Source organism: Megascapheus bottae, chromosome 17 (assembly GCF_031878675.1).
Source record: "Megascapheus bottae isolate mThoBot1 chromosome 17, mThoBot2.hap1, whole genome shotgun sequence".
Taxonomy (NCBI): Eukaryota; Metazoa; Chordata; class Mammalia; order Rodentia; family Geomyidae; genus Megascapheus; species Megascapheus bottae.
In genome coordinates this window covers 19,676,005-19,697,960 of record NC_143525.1, presented here as the reverse complement: position 1 = coordinate 19,697,960, position 21,956 = coordinate 19,676,005, and the positions used below count along the sequence as shown (strand labels likewise).

Genomic DNA, 21,956 nt, shown 5'->3' with positions numbered 1-21,956 from the left:
CTAACAATGAGGTCCCATCATCTGGGGGTCCAGCACTTATCACTGGCTAATCTGTTCTGTATGGTGACCCTTGTCCCCTCACCTACCATGCCAATTCTTAGCAGGCAAGGCCAACTGCAACAGGGACAGCACCGCCACTTTGGACAATCCCCATCCACAGCCCTGCTTGTGTCTGGCATCCAGCAACTTCCAACCCCAGTTTCAGGCTGGAGACCCAATCTCGTTCCAGTTGGTCAGGTCCCACAGCTCTCCCCAATACAAAACACAGTAGCAGTGGAAGACAGAGAAAAGAGGTTTATTAACACAGACACATTGCAGAAGAGACAGAGTGAGCGTGTCAGCCCATCTTCGGGATAGAGACATGACCCTTAGGTTTAAGTAGAGCACTTGCCTATTAAACACAAGGATTTGAATTTGAATTCCAGTAATTGCAACAAAAAGAGGAAGAATTCAGGCTGTGTGTGTGTGTGTGTGTGTGTGTGTGTGTGTGTGTGTGTGTGTGTGCGCGCGCATGCGTAACCATGCATGCAAAAGGTAAGTATAATTCAATAGCCCTGGAAATACTGGACAATGGTTGTTCATTGTCTCAGGATTGATCAGGCAGTGCCTGGTCACAGTAAGTCACTGTTCCCTGGGGAGTAGCTTAGACTCTTGATATGAGATCCAGGGGCCAAGAGTTTGGCCTAGTGGTAGAGTGCATCGAAGACCCAGGTTAGATTCCTCAGCACCACATACATAGAAAAAATCCAGAAATGGTGCTATGGCTCAAGTGGTAGAGCTATATCCTTAAGAAAGCCCAAGGACAGTGCACAGGCCCTGAGTTCAAGGCCCAGGACTGGCAAAAAAAAATGATGTTTATTCATCAGTCTTGACCTTCTTGGATTCCAAGGTGACTGACTGCAAGAGAGAATGGTTCAGGGCAATGACAAGAAAAAGGCAGGCAGGGTGTCAAGCTTTGATCCTGCTTCCAATGAACTTGAGATCTTAGTAAGAGTGCTCTTAGGAAAAGCAAGTTCTAAGAATCTGTAACAGTGACTTTTTTTTTTTTGCCAATTCTGGGGCTTGAACTCAGGGCCTGAGCACTGTCCTTACGCGTTCTCAAGGCTAGGACTCTACCACTTGAACTACAGCACCACTTTTGGCTTTTTCTGTTTATGTGGTACTAAGGAATCGAACCAGGGACTTCGTGCATGCTAGGCGAGCACTCTACCACTAGGCCACGCAACCGGCCCCAGTAACTGACTATGGCTGGTCTGCCTGCTTTCCTTCTTTCCTTCTTTCTTTCTTTCTTTCCTTCCTTCCTTCCTTCCTTCCTTCCTTCCTTCTTTCTTTCCTTCCTTCCTTCCTTCCTTCCTTCCTTCCTTCCTTCTTTCTTTCCTTCCTTCCTTCCTTCCTTCCTTCCTTCCTTCCTTCCTTCCTTCCTCCCTCCCTCCCTCCCTCCTTCCCTCCCTCCCTCCTTTCTTTCTTTTGGTCGTGAGGCTTGAACTCAGAGCCTGGGCGCTGTCTCAGAGTTCTTTCTCTCAATGCACTCTACCAGTACTTTGAGCCAGCGCATCACTTCCACCCATCTGGTTTGCGTGACTATCTCCAGCCTCTTCCCTAAACACAGCCTTAACTCTGTGCACATGACCTTGAACCATAAATTACTTTTAGTCTGAGATGGTCAGCGTCACTAATCCCAAGAGCCTGGAGGAAGTAAGACCTCGAAGCTGTTTATCTGTGTCCCGGACTTCCCTCCAGTCCCCGCCGCCTAGCATTAAATCAGAGTTCGTTAAATAGAACCGAATGAGAAAGCCCAACTTTCCGCAGCCCAGAATCTGACTGACACCCGGTCCACGCCGCGGGCTGCGCCTCCCCGGGGCAGCACCGTCCGCTGCCCCTGGGCTGCATCTCTAGGAATCAACGCCCCACCTCTAGGAAACTGTCCTGGGAATCTGAAGGACCTGCAAAGGCCAGCGACGAGGCGAGCACCGGCAAACCCGTTGAGACGGGCCGCGGTGTCATATGATTCTCGAATCACATGATCCAGAGAAATGGGGTGTGGGGAGAGGAAACGGGGAGGGAGAGCGAATTGAGTGGAAAAGAAACTCGGCCTTCCAGGACGGCCCCGCCTCGACATCGGGGAGGTAACCAGTAGGAGCGCGGTATCCCGCACCCCGGCCAATGGGAACCGCGGTGGGCGGGCCGTGGCGCCGAGGGGCAGAAGGCCGGGAGCTGACCGGCGGCGGCTGCCCGGGGAGCGCGGACGCGGTCGCAGGTAGGAAGGTGAGGGTGCGCACTCGGCTTCTGCTCCCGGCCCGAGGGCCTGGCGGAAACGCGCGTGCTCGCGGCGCCCCCGGGGTGCCAGCCCCGAGACCACCGGAGACCCGCGCCGAGCGGAACTCCTGCTGCCCTGGAGGGGAGGGCTTTGGCGTTTGGGAAGGGAGGTCGGGACTAATTGCCGCGACCCCCCCCCCACGCACCGGGAGGGCGGCCTCTCGGGCCGGGAAGACGGGGAGCGCCCGGCCCTCGCTCCAGCACGTCTGCCTCGGTCGACAGGTGCCAGTTCTTTCCCTCCCGTTCTGGTGGTGGTGGGTGGGCCTCTCAGTGGCTTGGAGTTGAGGGGTCGACCGCCCCCGGCCGGGGGGTCGGAGGGGCAGGGAGCGGGGAGCCGGCCTTCCCCTGGTGGAGGGGGGACCGCTAACTTCTGCCGCTCCCCGCCTTTTTCCATGCCCCTTCGCCGCGGGGCTGGCTCGCCTTTGGGAAATTCCTCTCCCCGGGACACCCGGGGCTGCCCCCTAGCGGAAGACCGCGGAGCGAGGGGCGTGGGGAGCGGCGGCCCTCTGGCCGTGGGGCCCCGTGAGGGGGGTGAGCGTGGATGGGGGCGAGGGGGAGGAACTAAGCCCCGTTTCCCCCCCGTTCTTCGTGCGCCTGCGCCGAGCGTTCCGCAGGAGCTGGTGCTGTGTTGCAGCACCTCGGGCTAAACAGGAAGGCAAATACAAATAATGCGGCAGGGCCCCAGATTCACCTCTGCCGCCAGCTGAGCGGCGCCCGTGGACACTCTGGAAGCGGCGCCTTACCTGCGAGCTGTGGGGCCAGGAGAGGTGGAACGACCAGTCTTTTTCACTCCGACCTGGCCAGGATATGATCATTGAGTTGGGGAGGGAGGAAGTCAAGTGAAGGAGAGGAAGATTTGAGTGGCTAAGTAGGGAACCCGCCCGGCAACGTCCACACATTGGTTAGGGGTCTCGGCTGACCACATACAGGAGACTTGAGGCACATAGACAAGGAAGGAACTTCTGAGGCCTTCACAGTTGGTTACTGGCAATTTCAGGACTAGGGCATAAGTGGAATTTCTAGGCAGGCTCTGATCCCTTGTTCCTGTCACCTCTCCACGAAATGCACCTATCCCTCTCCTTCCACTTGGATCTCAGGCCACTGTCCCCTGGGCCTTGGAGGCCAGTCCCTGCCAGTGTCTAGGGTGTCACTGGTGATATGAACCCAGGTCCAATATGCTCTGGAGCCATTAAAGCCTGTCACCCCTTTGACTTCATGTATGACAGGACTTACAACAACATTTCTGAAGTTGTTTCCCCTTTTGAGAAATGAAGGCGATGGTTACCGTTTTGGATTACAATGAGAAAACTTGTAACTGGGTCCTGAGAGGTTGACAAGACATTGCTGATTTTGCGCCCTGAGGCGAGGAGCAGCTCCAGGCCTGTTAGGGAAGTGTGAGGCTGCGCCTCAGAGACAAGGTTCAATTCCTCCTGCTGAGTCAGGCAGGCAGCCCAGTGGGCACACAGTGTCTTTCCACAGACTCTTGAGTTTCATGTCCAGGGTAGGAGGGAGGGGCAGAGGTAATGGGTATATCTGGGAGGTTCACAAGGCTCCCTGATAGTGTGTGGGGCTTCAGAACATAACAATCTCAGAGAATGAACCAGCCTGTGTCCCCTTTCCTGGCTGAGAGAGGACAGTTGTGGACAGGCAGTGACTGGCTTCTGGGGCAGGGGCCGACTCCGGTGCCACGCTGCTTCCTTTTCGCATTTTCTCAACCCTGTGGCTACCCGTGTGTTCATGTGATTGCAGATGGGAGCATAGCATCAGTCAAGCAGGGGCCTCGGTGGCAGTGGAAAGGGAAGGAGGAGGACTCCCTCCTTGCACACCTGTCCTACATGGCCTCTGGGGCTTCTTCATATCCTCAAGAGTTGGCCCACATCCTCACAGACCAGACCCACAAAAACCACATGCTTCCTTATTCTCCTAAGCCTCACCCACAGACACTTGGGCCATGCATGGATCCACATGTATGCTAATAGCAGTGTTCATGCTCACGTTGTGTACGTGTAGGTGCATGTATGACACATCCAAGGGATGAATGTAGGAAGCTGACTCAAGCCATGCTTCTTTCCCCCTGCCTGCAGCCTTTGGGGAAGTGCAGTGAGTCCAGGCACAGGCCTTGATGAGCACAACCTCAGAACTGAGTGTGGTCTGGGCTCAGGATGGTTGGTGAATGCTCCTTGTACTTTGCAGGAAGACCATGTGGACCCTGGTGAGCTGCGTGGCCTTAGTGGCAGGGCTGGTGGCTGGAACACAGTGCCCAGATGGCCAATTCTGCCCTGTGGCCTGTTGCCTGGACTCAAGAGGAGCTGGCTACAGCTGCTGCAACCCTGTCTTGGTAGGTGTCCTGCTCTGGACAAGTACCTAGGATTCTTGGCTGGAGTGGTAGAGCCTAACACAGGACCTTTGGTTTATCCTCTCTCTTCCCAGGAGAAGCGGCCTACAACACTAAGCCAGCATCTGGGCAGCCCCTGCCAGACCCATGCCCATTGCTCTGCTGGCCACTCGTGCATCCTCACCATCACTGGGACCTCCAGTTGCTGCCCCTTTCCAAAGGTGAGAGCTCCATGGAGGGGCTGAAAGCTGTGCTCACTAGTTCCCTGCACCCTCCTGCTCTGGTGAAAGGGCCTTGCCCACACAGGCTTCTTTGTGTCCTGCAGGCTGTGTCATGTGGGGATGGCCACCACTGCTGCCCCCAGGGCTTCCACTGCAGTGCAGATGGGCGGTCCTGCTTCCAAACATCAGGTTCGGCAGGGCTTGGGGGGAAAGAGGCCACACATGCATAGGAGTGCAGCCAACTGTGTGGGTAGCTCCCATTCCTGTCCTTGTGCTGTCATTCATGTCATGTATATACCAAGTAAGCTACTGCTTACTAAATAGTGTTTGGTTCAGGGGGGAACAGGAGGGGATGCAGGGATTGGGAGGTGGGAAGAGGCCATGTTGAGCTAATTCAATGACAGCCCACTTTCACTGGATGGCCCACCCCTGCCATCTTTCTGAGGCAGGGACTGTTACAGGGAGAATGGATTAGCAGATCTTGAGCTCCAGTAGCAACCGTTAGAGCCCCTACCTACAGGCCCTGATGCCCCAAGCTCCTTGAGTGATGGGGAAATTGGCCTGCACTGAATGAGCTGATGGAATCCTGGATTTTCTTGTCCACAGATAACAGCCTCTTGGGTGCTGTCCAGTGCCCTGGTAGCCAGTTCGAATGCCCCGACTCCTCCACATGTTGCATTATGCTTGATGGCTCCTGGGGATGCTGCCCCATGCCCCAGGTACAGGTGTGGGGAGATGTGGGGAGGTGTGGGGCAGGGCTAGGGAGGGGAGTAGCAAAGGTACATCCACGACTGTTTTTCTCAGGCTTCTTGCTGTGAAGACAAGGTGCACTGCTGTCCCCATGGAGCCTCCTGTGACCTGGCTCATACGCGCTGTGTCACATCCACAGGCACTTCCCCCCTAGCAAAGAAGTTTCCTGCACAAAGAAGTACTAATAGGGCAGGTGAGGAGGTGGGAGAACCTCAGGCTGGGGTTTGGGGTGAGGCCTCATCTGACTCCTGGCTGAGATAAGCTTCCTCCAACTGGCCGTCCCCCAGGCCTAGTTCCTCTTCCAGTGGCTTTGCCCACCTCAATTGTGTGTCCTGATGCACGGAGCCAGTGCCCTGATGATTCTACCTGCTGCAAGCTGCCCAATGGAAGCTATGGCTGCTGTCCAATGCCCAATGTGAGTGAGGGCTGGAGCCAGCTTGGCTGTGTACCTACAGCCACCCTGGCCTGGACTCTACCTTATGGGGGGTTCCAGGGGCTAGGGTCATTGCCTGGTTGCTGGAGCCTAGCTGACTCGGGACTCATGCTGCCCCCTCGTGGTGGGACTGGAGCAGTACCACGCCTAAGCCTGGTTGTTCCCTATGATCACTTAAGACTGGATGTTACACTCACCTCTGGTCCTCACCCAGGCCATTTGCTGCTCCGACCACCTGCACTGCTGCCCCCAGGACACTGTGTGTGACCTGACCCACAGCAAGTGCCTTTCCAAGGAGAATGGCACTACTGACCTCCTGACCAAGCTGCCTGCACACACAGGTACCACGGGCAAACCTCAGAGCCCATTCCACGAAGCTGTTCTATGATTAGATGTGGGCATGGGTGCTGATTGCAAGGAGAGATAAGCCTTGTCTTTGGATCACTGTGGGGTGGCATACATTCTTCCCCCATCCTCAACATCTGATTCCAGCTGTGGAGACTGCAACTGGGTAGGTCCTACCCATCCCAGCTACAAGGCTGACCTGTCCTCTCTACCACACAGTGCAGGATGTGAAGTGCGACATGGAGGTGAGCTGCCCGGATGGCTACACCTGCTGTCGCCTCCAGACAGGAGCCTGGGGCTGCTGCCCATTTGCACAGGTGCCCAGGAGTGGTGGGCGGACTGGGCTCAGCAGAGGTGGCAGCCACCTGAGCCCTGTGCTCATTGGCCCTTTCGTCTGCCCTAGGCTGTGTGCTGCGAGGACCATATACACTGCTGCCCCTCGGGGTTTAAGTGTTACACTGAGAAGGGAACCTGTGAACAGGGGGGCATCCAGGTGCACTGGATGAAGAAGATCTCAGCCTCTCTCAGCCTGCCAGACCCCCAATCCTTGAAGAAAGATGTTTCCTGTGATAATGTCACCAGCTGTACCCCCTCCAACACCTGCTGCCGACTCATTACTGGGGAATGGGGCTGCTGTCCTCTCCCAGAGGTGCATGGGTGTGGGGGGGACTGGGGTACCTTGGCCTGGTCGGAGGTGGTACTCTGCCTAGCCCATGCTAGCATCGAGCTTTGAGATTCATCCCCAGCTGGAGGAGTTGTAGACAGAAGACAAGGCCTGCATGGCAACTTCTAGAACACCTTTCCTGCTTGTCCCCCAGGCTGTTTGCTGTGCGGACCACCTGCACTGCTGCCCCCAGGGCTACACATGTGGAGCTGAGGGAAGATGTCAGAAGGGCGACAAGATAGTGACTGGACTAGAGAAAATGCCTGCGCGCCAGGCTCCCCAGAACCACACAGGAGACACTGGCTGTGACCAGCATACCAGCTGCCCTGTGGGGCAGACTTGCTGCCCAAATCTGAGTGGGGGCTGGGCCTGCTGCCAGTTGCCCCATGTGAGTGCTTGTATGGCTGAGCCTGGATAAGGGGGCTCCGTGTGGAGGAGGGGAGGCCTGAGTGTGCTGTCACTCCACCACCCCAGGCCGTGTGCTGTGAGGACCGGCAGCACTGCTGCCCTGCGGGGTACACCTGCAATGTGAAGGCCCGATCCTGCGAGAAGGAAGTGGATGCTACCCGCCCTGCTGCCCGTCTGCTCGTCGGCCCTAATGAAGGTGTAGATGACGTGGCCTGTGGGTCAGGACACTTCTGCCATGATAACCAAACCTGCTGTCTAGACAGCCGAGGAAACTGGGCCTGCTGTCCCTACCGCCAGGTCAGTGCCACCCCCTAATCCTGGTGCTGGGTACAGGAATGGGTCAGGTTCTGCCTTGACTAGCTATGTCACTGCCCCCTCTTCCCTTTCAGGGTGTCTGCTGTGCAGATCGTCGGCATTGCTGTCCTGCCGGCTACCGCTGTGGGGCCAAGGGAACCAAGTGCTTGCGCAGGCAAAACCTGCACTGGGATGAGCCCTTGCGAGACCCAGCCCCCAGACAGCTGCTGTAGAAAGGGGCTGAGGACGGAAGACACTTCACAGCCCTCCGGACCTTGTCTAGAGGGCATCCATCTACTCAGGCCTCCCTAACGCCTTCCCCCCAGATTCTCCCTGACTCCCCCACTCTGAATCACCCATTACCATGGAAGGTGGGGGCCTCAAGCGAAGGCCTTCCTCGTCTAGGGGGCAATGGCAAAAGCCACCATACAATACAAACTGCCACCCCTCCCCCAATTTCTTTGGACCCTGTGGCCAGGTGCTTTCCCCTATCCACAGGTGGTGTGTGTGTATGCGCGTGTGTGCTCTAATAAAATTTGTACACTTTCTTTTTTTTTTTTTTTTTTGTATGTATGTGGTACCGAGGAATCGAACCCGGGTCTTCATGCATGCTAGGCAAGCACTTTAACCACTAGGCCAAACTCTCGGCCCCTTGTACACTTTCTTAACTCTGATTTGGCCACCCTGCCTTACCTCCCCAGGAGAGCCCTGAACGGGGATCCTTGTCCAGTGCCAACACTGACCCTACACAGAAAGACACAAGGCATTCACCTCACCATTCTGTATTTGCTGTTGCCCACAGCAGGCCCTCTCACATTATCCCCCCCGTCCCCAGGCCTACCCCAGTCACCGGCCCTGTGACATCGCAGCCCAGAGGTGGGCCGGTCAGCAAGCAGCACCCCTCCCCTCCCTTCCCAGCCCTCACTAGCAGCCCAGGCTGGGCAACCCCTCCTTCTCTCCCAAGATAGAACTTTCTATATACAGCCACGTTTATACAGGCACTGCTTCCCCCCACCCCCAGCCCTCCTCCCCAGCACCTCCCAGTGGGGGGCCGGACCCCTCCCACCTCCCCCTGCTTGGGGGCAGATCCAGGACCCCTTCCCAAGACTTTACCCAGCACACACCGCGGAACAGCTTCGCAGGCCCCGGGGACTCCTTCCCGGGCCTAGGCGCCCCCGCGCCTCCCGGGGGCGCGCACCCTGGGGGCGGGCCCGGGCGGGAGAGGGGCTGCTACTTGACGTTGAACACCATCAGCGGCCGCTCCTCCCGCCGCTGCCACGGGCTCTTCTTGTCGCCGGCGTCGTCGCCCACCTCGGCCCCCAGCTCGTCCTCCGGGCTGGTGAGCGAGTCGCGCCTGAGCTCGCTGGCACTGCTGCGGGAACTGTCCCCACGGCTCCGGCCTCGGCCCCGGGGCACCGTGGCCGCCCGGCCCTCGGGCGCAGCCACCTCGTCCAGCAGCGGCGTCAGCGAGTTGTCCTCGGGTGAGCAGAGGCCCGTGCGGCTCTCGCTGCTGCTGGGCTCCGTGTCCTCGCTGAGCGCCAGGCGCGGCGGCGCGGGCGGCGCGGGCGGCGGCGGCGGCGGCGGGGGCGGGACGCTGGCGGCGGCGGCGGGGCCGCGCTCGCGCTCCTCCCGCGGGGGCCGGCGGCGCGCGGGCCGCGCCTCGTGCACGTCGACGCCAGAGTCCAGGCTGGCGTCGGTGCTGCGGCCCCCGCCGCCCGCCTGCAGGTCGATGTAGGAGTGGCGCACCTGCGAGTTGGAGCGCCCGTCCAGCGACACGAACCAGGCGCGCGGGTGAGGCTTCACGCCCAGTTCCAGCAACTTCTTCTCGGTCAGCGCCTGCAGCTCCCCGTTGAGCTGCGCCATGGTGGACTCGTTGAACAGCACCGGGATCGTGACCGAGCCGCTGACCGGCGCCGAGCGCCCGCTCCCCCAGCCCTCGCCGCCGCCGGCCCCGCCGCTCTCGACCCCCGCGCCCGGGTGACCCTGGATCAGCGGGCGCTGGGGGTCGGGCTGGGGGAAAGGGCGCGCGGGGCCGGGGGCGGAGCCCTCGGGCAGGCTGGGCTCGTCGCTGACCCCCGCGGCGCCGGCCTCGCCGCCCAGGCGCACGTAGTGCGCGGGGATCACCAGCGTGGGCATGACGTTGCGGTAGACGTTGTCCTTGAGGTGATCGATGGAGCCGCAGAAGATGAGCTGCCCGGCCTGGCTGAGCGACGGCGGCCGCGCCAGCTGGTCCACCGACTGCGACAGCAGGAAGTCGGGGGTCTTGCTCTCGGCCGCCCCCTTGTGGCCCAGGTAGTGGTCGAACGGGGGCGGTGGCGAGGGTGGCTCGTGCAGGAAGGCCGAGGCCCCCGCCGGCCCCCGCCGGTACTCATCCAGGCCGGGCTCCAGCCCGCCCGGGCCCTCGACGGAGCGCGCACCCTTGAGCCCTGCAGCCTCGGCCCCGCGGGCACCTGGAGGCTCAGTGGCCGGGCGGCTGGACGAGCGCGGCTTGGCACGGAAGAAGTCATCCCGGGAGGAGGCTAAGTCTCTGGAGCTGGAGAAGGCCGAGTGGAGGGGTCCCGGGGGTGGGGCCTCGGGATCCCCCGAAGAGGCAGGTTCCAGGGGTCCCCCACAGATGAGGTGGAGCTGGGACATCGAGGTGGCCTGATCGCGTTTGTTAGCGTCGGAGGGCCCGGAGAGCTGCAGCTTGCGGTGCTGCTGCCTGGGCTTCAGGCAGCGCCTCCTGGAGTGGAGGGAAAGGTGTGGGGGGGGGGGGAGGGACCATCAGGAAAAGCCCAGGGGCTTTAGACCCTCCCCACCCCACACTCCCCATTTCAGGAACAGGGACGAAGACAGAGGGTCGAGTTCCATACCTGGGATTGTCAGAAAGAGCGTGAGGGGAGCAGGGGGGGCGGGGGGGGGCGGTTCTGGGGACTTGTGTAGCAGGGGCCTAAGAGAAGTTTATGGAAAGCCAGGCCCTGTCCAACAGCTACATTTAGATTCCCGCGGGGTAACACTCCTTCGCGTGCAGGAAGTGTCTGAGAACCCAGAGGAGCATCTGAACCAACTAGGAGTGCCTCTGGCCTTGGTCCTCAGTGAGACCAGTGGTGGAGCAGATCCTCTGGGGTGAGAGGAAGGGGCTGGGGCTGGGGCTGGGGCTTGGTGCGCTCACCGGCAATAGTAGATAAGCAGACACAGCAGTATGAGCACCAGCAGGGCCAGGGCGGCCAGGATGGTGAGAAGAAAGATGGTGTGGTAGGTACCGATGTCCTGGATGCCCGACGTGATGGCGACCAGCCCTGTGCCAGGCAAGGGTTTAGTGTCCAGGGATGAATGCCCTTCCGGCCATCCACCAAGTCTCCTCTTCCCTCCCCCGGTCCTGCCCCGCTGACCCACCACTCTCACCAGCCGTGGGGGAGGCCATGGCAGCTGCCCAGTACCCCAGCTGGGAGGAGACGAAGGTCCAGTAGAGCTGCCGCCCTTCCTTCCGGATCACACCGGTGCCATTGCGTACCCACAGTCCTAGGAGGGGTCGGGGTGCATCAGACTCCTGAACCCCTTTTCCCCACACTCCAGTGCTGACAACAGGCTGAAACACTTACCACTCTTGGGGTCAAACCTCCAGGCTGGAATGCTGGTGCCCACAGCCAGAGCACGTGGCTCTGACGGCACTGGCAGGGAGAGGTGAATGGGGCCTGAGAGGGGCACTTCTGTCCCGTTGCCGGTCAGCAGGTGAACGCTCACAGCAGCCAGAGGCATCAGCTCTAGCCAGGAGCCATTGCCTAAAAGGAGAGGACACGAGGGCTGAGGAATTGTGGGCTAGGGGTCTTTTCTATATCCCCCATCAGGTACCTGGCTTACCTGAGCTGGAGGCCTCTGCGCCCAGGAAGGCAGGGAAAGCCCTCATTTCCTGCTGGGTGCTGGCAGGTGTCAGTGATGCCCACAGCTGACTGTAGGTGGAGCTGACTGGCAGGCGGGCTGCCCGGCGCTGAAACTGAACCCAAGGCTGAGAGCGGGCACCTGGATGGAGAGAGGAGCTGCAGTGGCCCGGCAAGGGACCAAAGCGAAAAGCAGGCATGGAGATAGAGGAGCCACTGGGTGAGATCAACTGGAAAGGCCAGGGAAGTGGCGAGAACAGGACAGCCATAGATTGTTGATTGTTCACTGGTTAGGGACCATGAATCTGTACCCTCCCATCAGGATTGTAACCTGAGCAAGTTGCTTGCTTATTGTGAAACACTGTTTCCTTATAAACCTATAAAATGAGCAGGGGGATGCCTGCAAGTAGGAAGGAGGAGGAAAGGTAGGGGAATTCTTAGCTAAAGCCACACTTATGCAAATGGAAGATCCTATATGAAAAATAAAGCAAAAAATAAAAGTTTTAACCCCAGTACTGCCTCAAAAAATAAGTAAATATATAAACCTATAAAATAATGAGGCTCAGGATCTCAAACAATTAGCAATATCTCTTCAGTGGCAGGCAGTGGCCTCCATCCTAGGATGCAAGGATGAGTAAGACAGTTCCCTGCCTTCAAGTTCATGGTCTAGTGAAATGCTATCCTTCATGAGAATTTCCTGTAGAGAGTGTATTTGTACCACCAATCACGATACCCACAGGACTAGATTACGAGTACTTCAAAGTTTTAAGCATTTAATGAGTTCTTTTTGGGCACTGGTGGCTCACACCTATCATCTTAGTTACTTAAGAGACTGAGATCTGAGGATTACAGTTCAAAGCTCACCTGGATAAGAATGTCTGTGAGACTCTTTTTTTTTTTTTGGTAGGTCATAGGGCTTGAACTTGGCCTGGGTGCTGTCCCTGAGCTCTTCAGCTCAGGGTTACTGTCCTACCCTTGAGCCAAGCCCCACTTTCCATTTTCTAGAGGTTAATTGGAGATAAGAATCTCAGATCCTTTTGTGTCTGAACTGGCTTTGAACCTTGATCCTCAGATTTCTGCCTCCTGAGTAGCTAGGATCACAGGCATGAGCCATCACACCCGGCTGTGAAACTCTCCAATTAACCACCAACAAACTTGAAGTAGAGCTCAGGTGGTAGAGTGCCAGCCTTGAACAAAAGAACTCAGGGACAGCACCCAGGCCCTGAGTTCAAGCCCCACAACTAGCACAAAAAAGAAAGAAGGAAGAAAGAACGAAAGAAAGACAAAGAATAAAAAGAAAAAAAACAAATCCTTAATTTATTTTATTTCAATTTAAATAGAAACAAAATAGGTAATAGCTACATTAGACAGCTTAAGGTTGTGTGTGTGTGTGTGTGTGTGTGTGTGTGTGTGTGTGTGTTGGGGTGGAGAGGATATATATATATATATAGTGTGTGTGTGTGATAACATTAAGCTATACTATATATTGACCAGGTTACCTGCAGTAACACCTGTAACAGTATAAGAGTATCTGAGGTAGGAGCCTTCATTATTTACTACATTTTATACACACAAGGGTCCAGGCCCCTGGTGACGTGACCCACCCTCTTGCCCCCATCCCATCCTGTTCTCTTAACTGGTGGTCCACCCATCAGCAAGGAAGGCCCTGCAGACTCTTGCAGACTAAGTGAAACTTGTCCAGGAAGGAAAGTGAAAGACCTCCCAGGAAAACAGGCAGAAGGTCATGCTGAGGAAGGTAGCTGAGGTTGAGAAGACACTGTCAGCCTTCCTTATTGTGACACTGCAAGGGGTACTTGCAGCCCTTTTTGCTGCTGTTTTGAGATGGAGTCCTGATGACTTTGCCTGAGCTGGTCTTGATCTTATGATTCTCCTGACTGTGCCTCCTGAGTTGCTGAGGTCATAAACATGTACTGCCATACCTGGCTGCACTGCCAACTTTGTGAAAGGGGCCTTGGCTTCACACTAAAACCTGTGGCAACCCTGGAAGACTGGAAGCTAGGTGGCAACAGAGTCCATTTGGCATTTTAGAATCCTCCTGGGACATTAAAAGTCTTTAGCACTGGAGGCTCAGAGGGATAAAGATAGCAAGCAAAGCTGGGCATGGTGGCTCATAACTATAATCCTAGCCACTTAGAAGGCTGAGATCTGGGGATTGTGGTTCAAGCTAGGAAAGTCCACGAGACTCTTATTCTCTCTCTCTCTCTCTCTCTCTCTCTCTCTCTCTCTCTCTCTCTCTCTCTCTCTCTCTCTCTCACACACACACACACACACACACACACACACACACACACACACACACACCCCATTTCTGTCTCTGCCTCTCTTGGCTTGAACTCAGGGCCTAGGTCTAGGTGCTGTCCCTGAGCCATTTTTTTTTTTTTTTTGCCAGTCCTGGGCCTTGAACTCTGGGCCTGAGCACTGTCCTTGGGCTTTTTCTCAAGGCTAGAGCTCTACCACTGGAGCCACAGCACAGCACCATTTCCAGTTTTTTTCTTTTCTTTTTTTTTTTTTTTTTTGCCAATCATGGGCTTGAGCTCAGGGACTGAGCACTGTCCTTGGATTTTCTCAAGGTTAGAGCTCTACCACTTGAGCCTCAGCACCATTTCTGGCTTTTTCCTATGTATGTGGTACCGAGGAATCAAACCCGGGTCTTCGTGCATGCTAGGCAAGCACTTTACCACTAGGCCAAACTCCCAGCCCCTCCAGTTTTTTTCTATGTATGTGGTACCAAGGAATTGAACCCGGGTCTTTGTGCATGCTAGGCAAACACCCTGCCACAAGGCCAAACTCCTGCACCACCCCCCCCCCAGCCTTTTTTTGTTTTGTTTTTTGTTTTTGTTGGTGGTGGTGGTGGTGGTGGCTGTGGGGCTTGGACTCTGGGCCTGGGCACTGTACCTGAGCAATTCAGCTCAAGGCTACCACCCTTTGTGCCTCAGTGTCCCTTCTGGTTTTTTAGTGGTTAATTGGAGATAAGCATTTCTCAAGCTTTAGTGCCCAGGCTGGCTTTGAACCACGATACTCAGATCTCAGCCTCCTGAGTCGCTAAGATTACGCCACCCTGCCTAGCTCTGAGCCTCTTTTTGCTCAAGATTAGTGCTCTACCACTCTGAGCCACAGCTCTACTTCCAGTTTTGTTTTTTTCTTTTTGAGTGGTTAATTGGAGATAAGAGTCTCATGGAGCCTTTCCTGTCTAGGCTGGCTTCAAATCATGATCCTCAGATCTCAGCCTCTTGAGTAGGTTAGATTCCAGGTGTGAGCCACTGGTGCCCTGAAAGATTCTTCTCAAACCACCAAAAAGCTAGAAGTGGAACTGGAGTTCAAGCTGTAGAACACTAGCCTTGAGTGGATAAAGCTAAGGGATAGCATCCAGACTCTGAATTCAAGCTTCAGTACACACACACACACACACAGACACGGATCATAAGCAAGAGTCATTTGGAGTAATCTGCCACCTAGGACTGAAGTTAAGAACTTGGATTGCGGGGGGAGGGGCGGTCTTTCCACCGAGGCTGTGCACTGTTAGTCACACAGTGTCTAGCCTCTGCACTACCCACAATGTTCTCGGCCCTCACTCATTGCCCCTCATGCCTAGTCCTTGATGCCTTCCAGGTCCTCTGGAGCAAAGGCAGCACTGCTCACTTCCCCCTCCAGCGGTCCCAGGCTCCACTCTCCCTTAACTGCCTCCCACTCCAGCCAGCTGCACTCCAAGAGCCGGCGTGTCTCCACAGCAAACATGGCTGCCTTCTCCTCCACCGCATGCCCACTCTAAAACTGTCCCAGTGGTGTTCGTCTGACTTCCTACTCGCCTGTGAACTCCACAAAGTAGGGAACAGAGCTGTTCTCTGTTGTGCCAGGCACCAGCCTGGCATGGTGCAAGAGTGGAAGGAAGTCTTAGCTGAGTGAGACTGAAAACCTGTGCATACACAAGGACCACGAGAAACCCCAATAAGCTGTACATATTTATTGAACACCTTTTGTTTACAGGGTTGATGAGATTCAATCCTTATTTCAATTCTATGATGTAGATAACTACTTCCACACTCTCCACATGAACAAATGGGGCTCAGAGCGGTTAAGTGACTTGCCCAAGGCACCCACCTAACACATGAAGAAGCAGAGGTCTCAGGTTGGGGGGAGGGGGAGGGAGCTAGTGTGAAATAAAGGACAGGGGTGGGTGGCTTACCAGGAGAGCCTAGCAGGATGTGTACAAGGTCCTCATAGAGGATGAGAGTGGCTGGCCGCTCGGGGAGCAGGTAGAGGCTGACAGAGGCGTACACTGCAAGAGGGTTGTCCTGTCAGTTCCAGAAAAGCCCCCAACCCTGCATCCCCAGTATTACATCCCAGTGGCTTCTCCTCCTCAGCCCCTCTGCATCCCCCAGCCCAGGCAGCAGCTGCTATCAAGTCTGCCTGCCTCCCTCCACCCCCAAGGACTATTTTGGGTAGGGGCTAAGGGTGGGTCAGCTGCTGTCCCCCCTCCCTCCACCTGTCTTGCACTCACAAGGAAGCTTGTCAACACGCCAGGGCACAGAATTGGTGAGGAAGCCAGGGCGGGCAGCAGTAACCAGCACCCAGGTACCCAAGCGGTAATTGAGGGGCAGGGTGGCCACACCCTCCGAGTCTGTGGTGCCAGCAGCCAGCAGGGTCCGGTTCCCAAACACGTCCACAGAGGCCCTGGCCAGGGGCACAAGCTCCCCGCTCACATAGACCTGCACCTTGATCAGGATTTCTGTAGGCAAGATAGGGGAAGGGGGTGAGGAGGAGGAGGAGGAGCAGGAGGAGGAGGGGAACTGAGGGCAATCCAGAGATCAGAGGGGGCTGTTGGCTACAAGAGCTTTATGGGCTGATTCCAGGGCAGATATTCTAAAATAAGAGCTAGCATTTGTTTATGTTTTGCCATGCCAGGGATCAAACCATGGATGTTGAGCATGCTATACCTGAAGCGTGCCAGTAAGCTACACCCTCCGCCACAGCCAGCAGCCCGGGAGGGGGTGGTGCACTTACTGTATTTCATCAACTCTAATACATGCATGCTTTCACTGTTGAACATTTCTGCACCCAAGCTATTACTGTACTTGATGTCATAATGACACCTGACAGCACTGTTCCCATTCTTACTGCTTCAACAAAGTGTCTTATAGTCCATGTACTAAATTTGATTAATGTACCCTGGGCCCATTTTACAGACAAAAAAAAACCTGAGGCTCAAAGACTAGTTATGTGACTTGTGTTCACTGAGAAATAGTAGTCTACATCTGGTAGTCTACATCTATGATCTAAATTCTTAGCTACTCGTCTGTGGAGAGGAGAGGACGAGAGGGCTGAGGGATGTGTAAGGGAGAAGGAGGACCTCAGGTGAGAGGGGACAGGGCAAGATTGAGCAGTTTGGAAGACAGATGAAAGGTGGGTCCAAATTTGAGTTCTCAAGAAAAGCATGGAGAGGGGGATACAAAAAATTGTCCACTCTCATGGGCCAGGAGTTTGGCCTAGTGGTAGAGTGCTTGCCTAGCATGCACAAAGACTCAGGTTTGATTCCTCAGTACCACATACATAGAAAAACTGGAAGTGGTGCTGTGGCTTAAGTGGCAGAGCCCTAGCCTTGAGAAAAAAGCCCAAGGACAGTGCTCAGGCTCTGGGTTCAAGCCCTAGGACTGGCAAAAAAAAAAAAAAGTCCACTCCCACCACACATCCTTTTCCTTGAATCCTTTGCATACACCTGTTTTCCTTTAGATTTAGGGGCTTATCTCAGCCATTAAGCCCAAGCAAGGATCCCCTGACCCTTCCTTCTCCCTCATGTCTATAGCTGGTCAGTAGCAGTCACCATGGCAACGCCTTCATTCTTCCCAGATCAGGCAGGGAGCTGGGGCCCCTGGCAAGGAGGAAAATCTGGGGGCCTGCTGAGGTCCAGCAGAAACCAGTGTGGATGGGGACTGGGAAGGGAAGCCTCTGTCTTCTCATTTCCAGGGCTGCTTATAGCCTGAGACAGTACAGACAGGCTGTCCCTGCAGGTGTCCTGGGCTGGGGGGAGGGGAGGCGATAGGCCCTGTCTGTCACAGCCCAACCCCACTCTATACGCTCCCTCAAGACCATGCTAAGAATGGATGGCATGGCTAAAAAGGTTCAGAGGACTCCTTAGGAGGCCCAGGAAGTATGTGGAGGTGGGCCCTGGGGGCTAGATGAAAAAATAGAGGGGTTCAGGTACAGGAGGAAGTGTGAGAGCAGCAGGGCATGGGGAGGTCTGGAGCCTCAAAGACTTCAGGAAAGCCTTCCATGTGGGAGTTGACACTCAACAGTGACAGGTGTCTTAGCTCAGGCTTCCACTCAGAGCTCGTGCCACGCCTGCCCCTGGCATCCCATCCAGCTGTTCACCAGAGTCCACCACCCTTTCCTTTTCCAGGACAGAGACTAATGGTGCTGACTGGGGCACAGTGGACTCACTCCTGCTTTCTGGTTCTCCACAAAGTATGCACGCCTACACACATGCACACATGCACACATGCACACACACACGCACACACACACACACACAGAAGGTATTCTGGTAAGCTGGTAGGGCCTGACTGATCTTTGGCCCTAGTCAGGGCCTGGAACAGCTGGACAGAGCAGCTGGGAAGAGGAGTCTGAAATGTGCTCATTTGAGGGAATGTCTTGGGCTCAAAGGCCAGGGCTTGGGAGAGGGAAGGGGCCTGGGAAACCAAACCGAGGTGGGCAGGTAAGGCCTGAAAGAAGCATAAATGCCAGGCTGGGGGCTGGGCAGGTGCCTAACAGATTCCCTTCCCCCTTTCCCTCAACCTGGGCTTCCAGCCAGCTGCCGGAGAGAGCCCCCTATCCTGGCTCTGTTCCAGGCAATTCCCTGGGCCCTCTTCCCTGGGGGTGCAGGGCCTTGAGGGAGGGGCCTCATAAGAAACTAGAGCCTCTTCCTACCTGGCAAAACCTCCTCTCCTCTTAGAGCGGGAGAGACTGAGGCAGGAGATCCTTTCCCAGTCTCAAAGGCTGACAATCCATACCGCGTCAGCTCCACTTCCGAAGGAAATTCTACCTCCTCCTCCCTTCCTCTAGACCCCACTTCCCTCAACAAGACCCTCCCCCCCTTCCTGTCAGCTCCTGCAGTTGGGGGAAGGCGTGGAGAACACTGCGCTGGGCAGGGATGGGGCTCACTGGCAGAGGAGGGAGAGCAGTAGCGGGGTGGTGGCGCAGCAGCCCGGGAGGTGGGTACAGGGCTGGGGTGGGTGGAGGCGCGGGAGCTCCCGGGGACCGGGCGTGGAGACATGGCCTCTCCCACCGCAGGAGCCGGCCCCACCCCCATCCCACACACCCACCTGGGCCGAGGAGAGGTGATGTGAGGAGGGGGTGATCTGGAAGCGGTCAGAGGACAGGAGCGGCAGGAGGCCGGCTGGACGGGGACCCAGACACCTGCCCTCCCAGCTGGCACTGCCCACAGCCAGCCAGCCAGCTCAGCATGGCTCCGCGACCACAGCCCTGCCGTGTGCCTGGAGTTGGGAATCACAATGTACCCCCTTTTCTCAGGGCCCTCCAACGGCAGCCCCTCCTCCACCATGGGCTGATCAGCGTTTATTGGGTGCACCCCGAATTTTAAACGTAGGTTCTGGCTAGAAGCTGTCAGGCTCCCGGGCGAAGAATCCCATTCGAGCAGTCAATCCCGCCCACAGCCTCACCCACTCCCCTCCCCCCCTCCAAGCCCATCTAGGCTCCCAGCCCCCGTCCGGCCCCGGGTGGCAGCCTAAGCCTGCACCCCCCCACCCAGCCAGAGTCGCAGGCGAGAGACTCGCGGGGGGCAGCGGAGCGGGCGCCCGCCCCAGCCCGCCCCTGGGCGGGTGTCTTCGGTAGACAATGGCTCAGGCAGCAGAGCCTCGAGGACCGGGAGGGAGAAAAACAAGTCAGGAGGGGGTGGCGACGCCAAGCTTGGGGACCCCCGTCCTCCCCCATTGTGTCTCCCCGAGACCCGCGCGCCAGACAGTGCCCCCCACTTTCCTCCATAAGCGACCCCAGGTCGCTTAGCCCCCCGACCCCAGTGCAAGGGACAGAATGTACCCCGCTCCACTAGCACCACGAGGAGGAGGCAACTGGCAGGGGCCCGATCATCGGGCGCAGGCCCACGACCGTCGCCCCTCCGGGCCGAGACTCACCCTGCGGGCTGGGGGGCTCCGGCGGCGACTTGCCGGGAGCCCGGGAGGCACCGCCGAGCAGTAGCCCCAGCAGCGGCAGCAGCCGCGCGAGGACGCTGGGGCCACTGGGCGGCGGCATCGCGGGGCTCTGGCCGGCCCTAGCGGTCCATAGTTGCCGCCCGGCCCGGCAAGGCCGGCCCCGCTGAGCCCCAGCTCTGCGCTGCGCCGCGCCGCTCGGGCTCGGGCTTGGGCTCCCGGCTGCGGCGCCCACTCCGTGCGATTGTCTCCGCCCGGAGCCTCCGCCAGCGCCCCCTGCAGGCGGCGTCCCGCACCGCGGCTCTCCCGGCGCCGCCCCTTCGTGGCCCCGCTCCGCCCGCCGCCCCCCAACTCCGCCCGGATCTCAGCCCTTTCAGCTGCCTCCCACCTCGCGCTCCCAGACTTGGAGCTGCAAGCGAGTTTAGCAGTTAGCGTTAAGTCACCAAGTTTGGAGGTTCGAGAGGCTGAAATTTGGTGCACAGTGTGGGGTGGAGGAGCGTGGCTAATGATCACTCTCAAAGAAGTGCGGGTATTGGCGGTACAAAAAAGCGTCGTTATCCCCCGCCCCACGGTCCACTCTCTCCACACAGACAACCACGCCCTGCACCCTCTAACCCCGGAAGTCAGCGCTGGGGTCCCAGCCAGCCTGACCTTTAAACCACAGACAAGTTCCTTCGCCTTGTGATCCTCAGTCATTCTTTTGAATGGGAATTGTAATAATTTCTACCTAGTAGGGCTGTTGCAACAATTAAATAATAATGATGTAGGGTCTAGTTGCAAGTATTTAACAAGCAGTGAGGAAGTAGCTGCCCTCCCCTAGGTAATGTGAGCCTTCCTGGGCCACCATCATGGTGGGGAAGTTCCTCCAGAGGTGGAAGCAGATTTCTCTCTCACTCAAAGTCACCCATTGGTCACACTGGTTTTGATTTTGTGAATGACACACTAGATCTTTCCTTCTTCAGTCACAGAACCCCCCACAGCTGAAGACAACTGTTCCCAGCCAGAAAGGTTTTTCTGGTGGTTGTCATGGCTCAAGTTCTCTTGTATACATTCAAATCCTCATCCAGGCAGTTTTGCGTCCTCCTCTTGGTCCTCTCTGGCTTGCTACCTTCTCTGTTGCACGCCCAGGAGAGAGGACTGGATACTTCACGGGAAGACCATCACTGAATGACAGCACTGATTAACCCTTGGTTGGAACCATTATTTGAGTCTTCAGATTTCTGGAGACTTCAAAATGAGCAGTGGATTCCTTTTTCCTTCTTTTCTGTTTTCTTTTTCTTCCTTCTGCCTCTTTCTCTACAGCCCTCCCCCAGCCAGCCACCTTTTAGACAGAGATTTCTGCCTAACCAGAATTCTCAATTTTATTCTTATGTAATCAACTTTTTGGAACCTAAGCACAGGATTTAGCACTTTCTCCTGGTGAATTTCATCCTGCTGGTTTCAACCCAATTTTCCAATCTGTCAAGGCTGCCTTGAATCTGCTTCAGTCACCCATTGTATTGGTGTCCCTCCCTGCCCATCTGCAGAGCGGAGAGTGGCTTCCTCTGCCTCCATTTGAGGAACTCGCAATGATGCCAGACAGACAGCCTGGGTCAGGATGGAGCTTTGAAACACCCTGTGGAGATCTCTTTTATCTTCAGTAGAATTGTTGAGGTCTAAATCTGAATCTCTCTGATTCAGCTCACGTTTCTGCCTTGTCTATAAGGACACTTGCCAAATGCTTTGCTGGATCAAGATAAGTTGTCTGGGGCCATCCAATCCCAAGGCTGGAGAGGAGAGGGAATTGGCTGGTGTTCAGTCACCATGGCTTAATCTTTTCTTAAATGTTTACACTCACCCAACTAGAAACAGGTTCCAGAACTTGTCAAGCATGGATGTCAGATTCTTGTTTTCAGAATTTATTTATTTTTGGTGCTAGTCCTGGAGCTTGAACTCAGCGCACCTTGGCCCTTTCCTTGAGTTTTGGTGCTCAAGACTAGTGCTCTGCCACTAGTCTCTCCATTTCTAGCTTTTTGGTTGCTAATTGGACATAAGAATCTCACAGGCTTTCCATTGTAGACTGGTCTGGAAATATAATTCTCAGATCTCGGCCTCTTGAGTGGCTTAAACGCACCACCAGCGCCTGACTCAGCATTTACTTGTTGTCAGGTAAG

At 56.3% G+C, this 21,956-nt stretch overlaps 2 protein-coding genes across 4 annotated transcripts; one reads left to right on the top strand and one right to left on the bottom strand.

Annotated features, from left to right (window-relative positions):
* Positions 1-2,154: 2,154 nt before the first annotated feature.
* Grn (granulin precursor) lies at positions 2,155-8,314 on the top strand. 2 transcript variants are annotated; one of them, XM_090350130.1, is made up of 13 exons: positions 2,155-2,257; positions 4,510-4,654; positions 4,747-4,872; positions 4,977-5,061; positions 5,479-5,591; positions 5,677-5,815; positions 5,910-6,037; positions 6,270-6,396; positions 6,620-6,717; positions 6,804-7,049; positions 7,219-7,452; positions 7,539-7,769; positions 7,862-8,314. In XM_090350130.1, exons 2-13 carry the CDS (start codon positions 4,517-4,519, stop codon positions 7,997-7,999), a joined length of 1,803 nt encoding a protein of 600 aa, XP_090206256.1. In that variant the 5' UTR covers positions 2,155-2,257; positions 4,510-4,516; the 3' UTR covers positions 8,000-8,314. The 2 variants fall into 2 exon arrangements, with proteins under 2 accessions (XP_090206256.1, XP_090206255.1); XM_090350129.1 differs by having other exon boundaries at positions 2,180-2,265.
* A 1-nt stretch (position 8,315) lies between these two features.
* Fam171a2 (family with sequence similarity 171 member A2) lies at positions 8,316-20,047 on the bottom strand. 2 transcript variants are annotated; one of them, XM_090350127.1, is made up of 8 exons: positions 19,789-20,047; positions 16,143-16,370; positions 15,828-15,920; positions 11,607-11,765; positions 11,348-11,527; positions 11,142-11,267; positions 10,918-11,044; positions 8,316-10,488 (listed from the first exon to the last, which is right to left on the bottom strand). In XM_090350127.1, the coding sequence occupies exons 1-8, from the start codon at positions 19,904-19,906 to the stop codon at positions 8,997-8,999; spliced, it is 2,523 nt and encodes an 840-aa protein (XP_090206253.1). In that variant the 5' UTR covers positions 19,907-20,047; the 3' UTR covers positions 8,316-8,996. The 2 variants fall into 2 exon arrangements, with proteins under 2 accessions (XP_090206253.1, XP_090206254.1); XM_090350128.1 differs by having other exon boundaries at positions 11,151-11,267.
* Between the last annotated feature and the right edge of the window lie 1,909 nt (positions 20,048-21,956).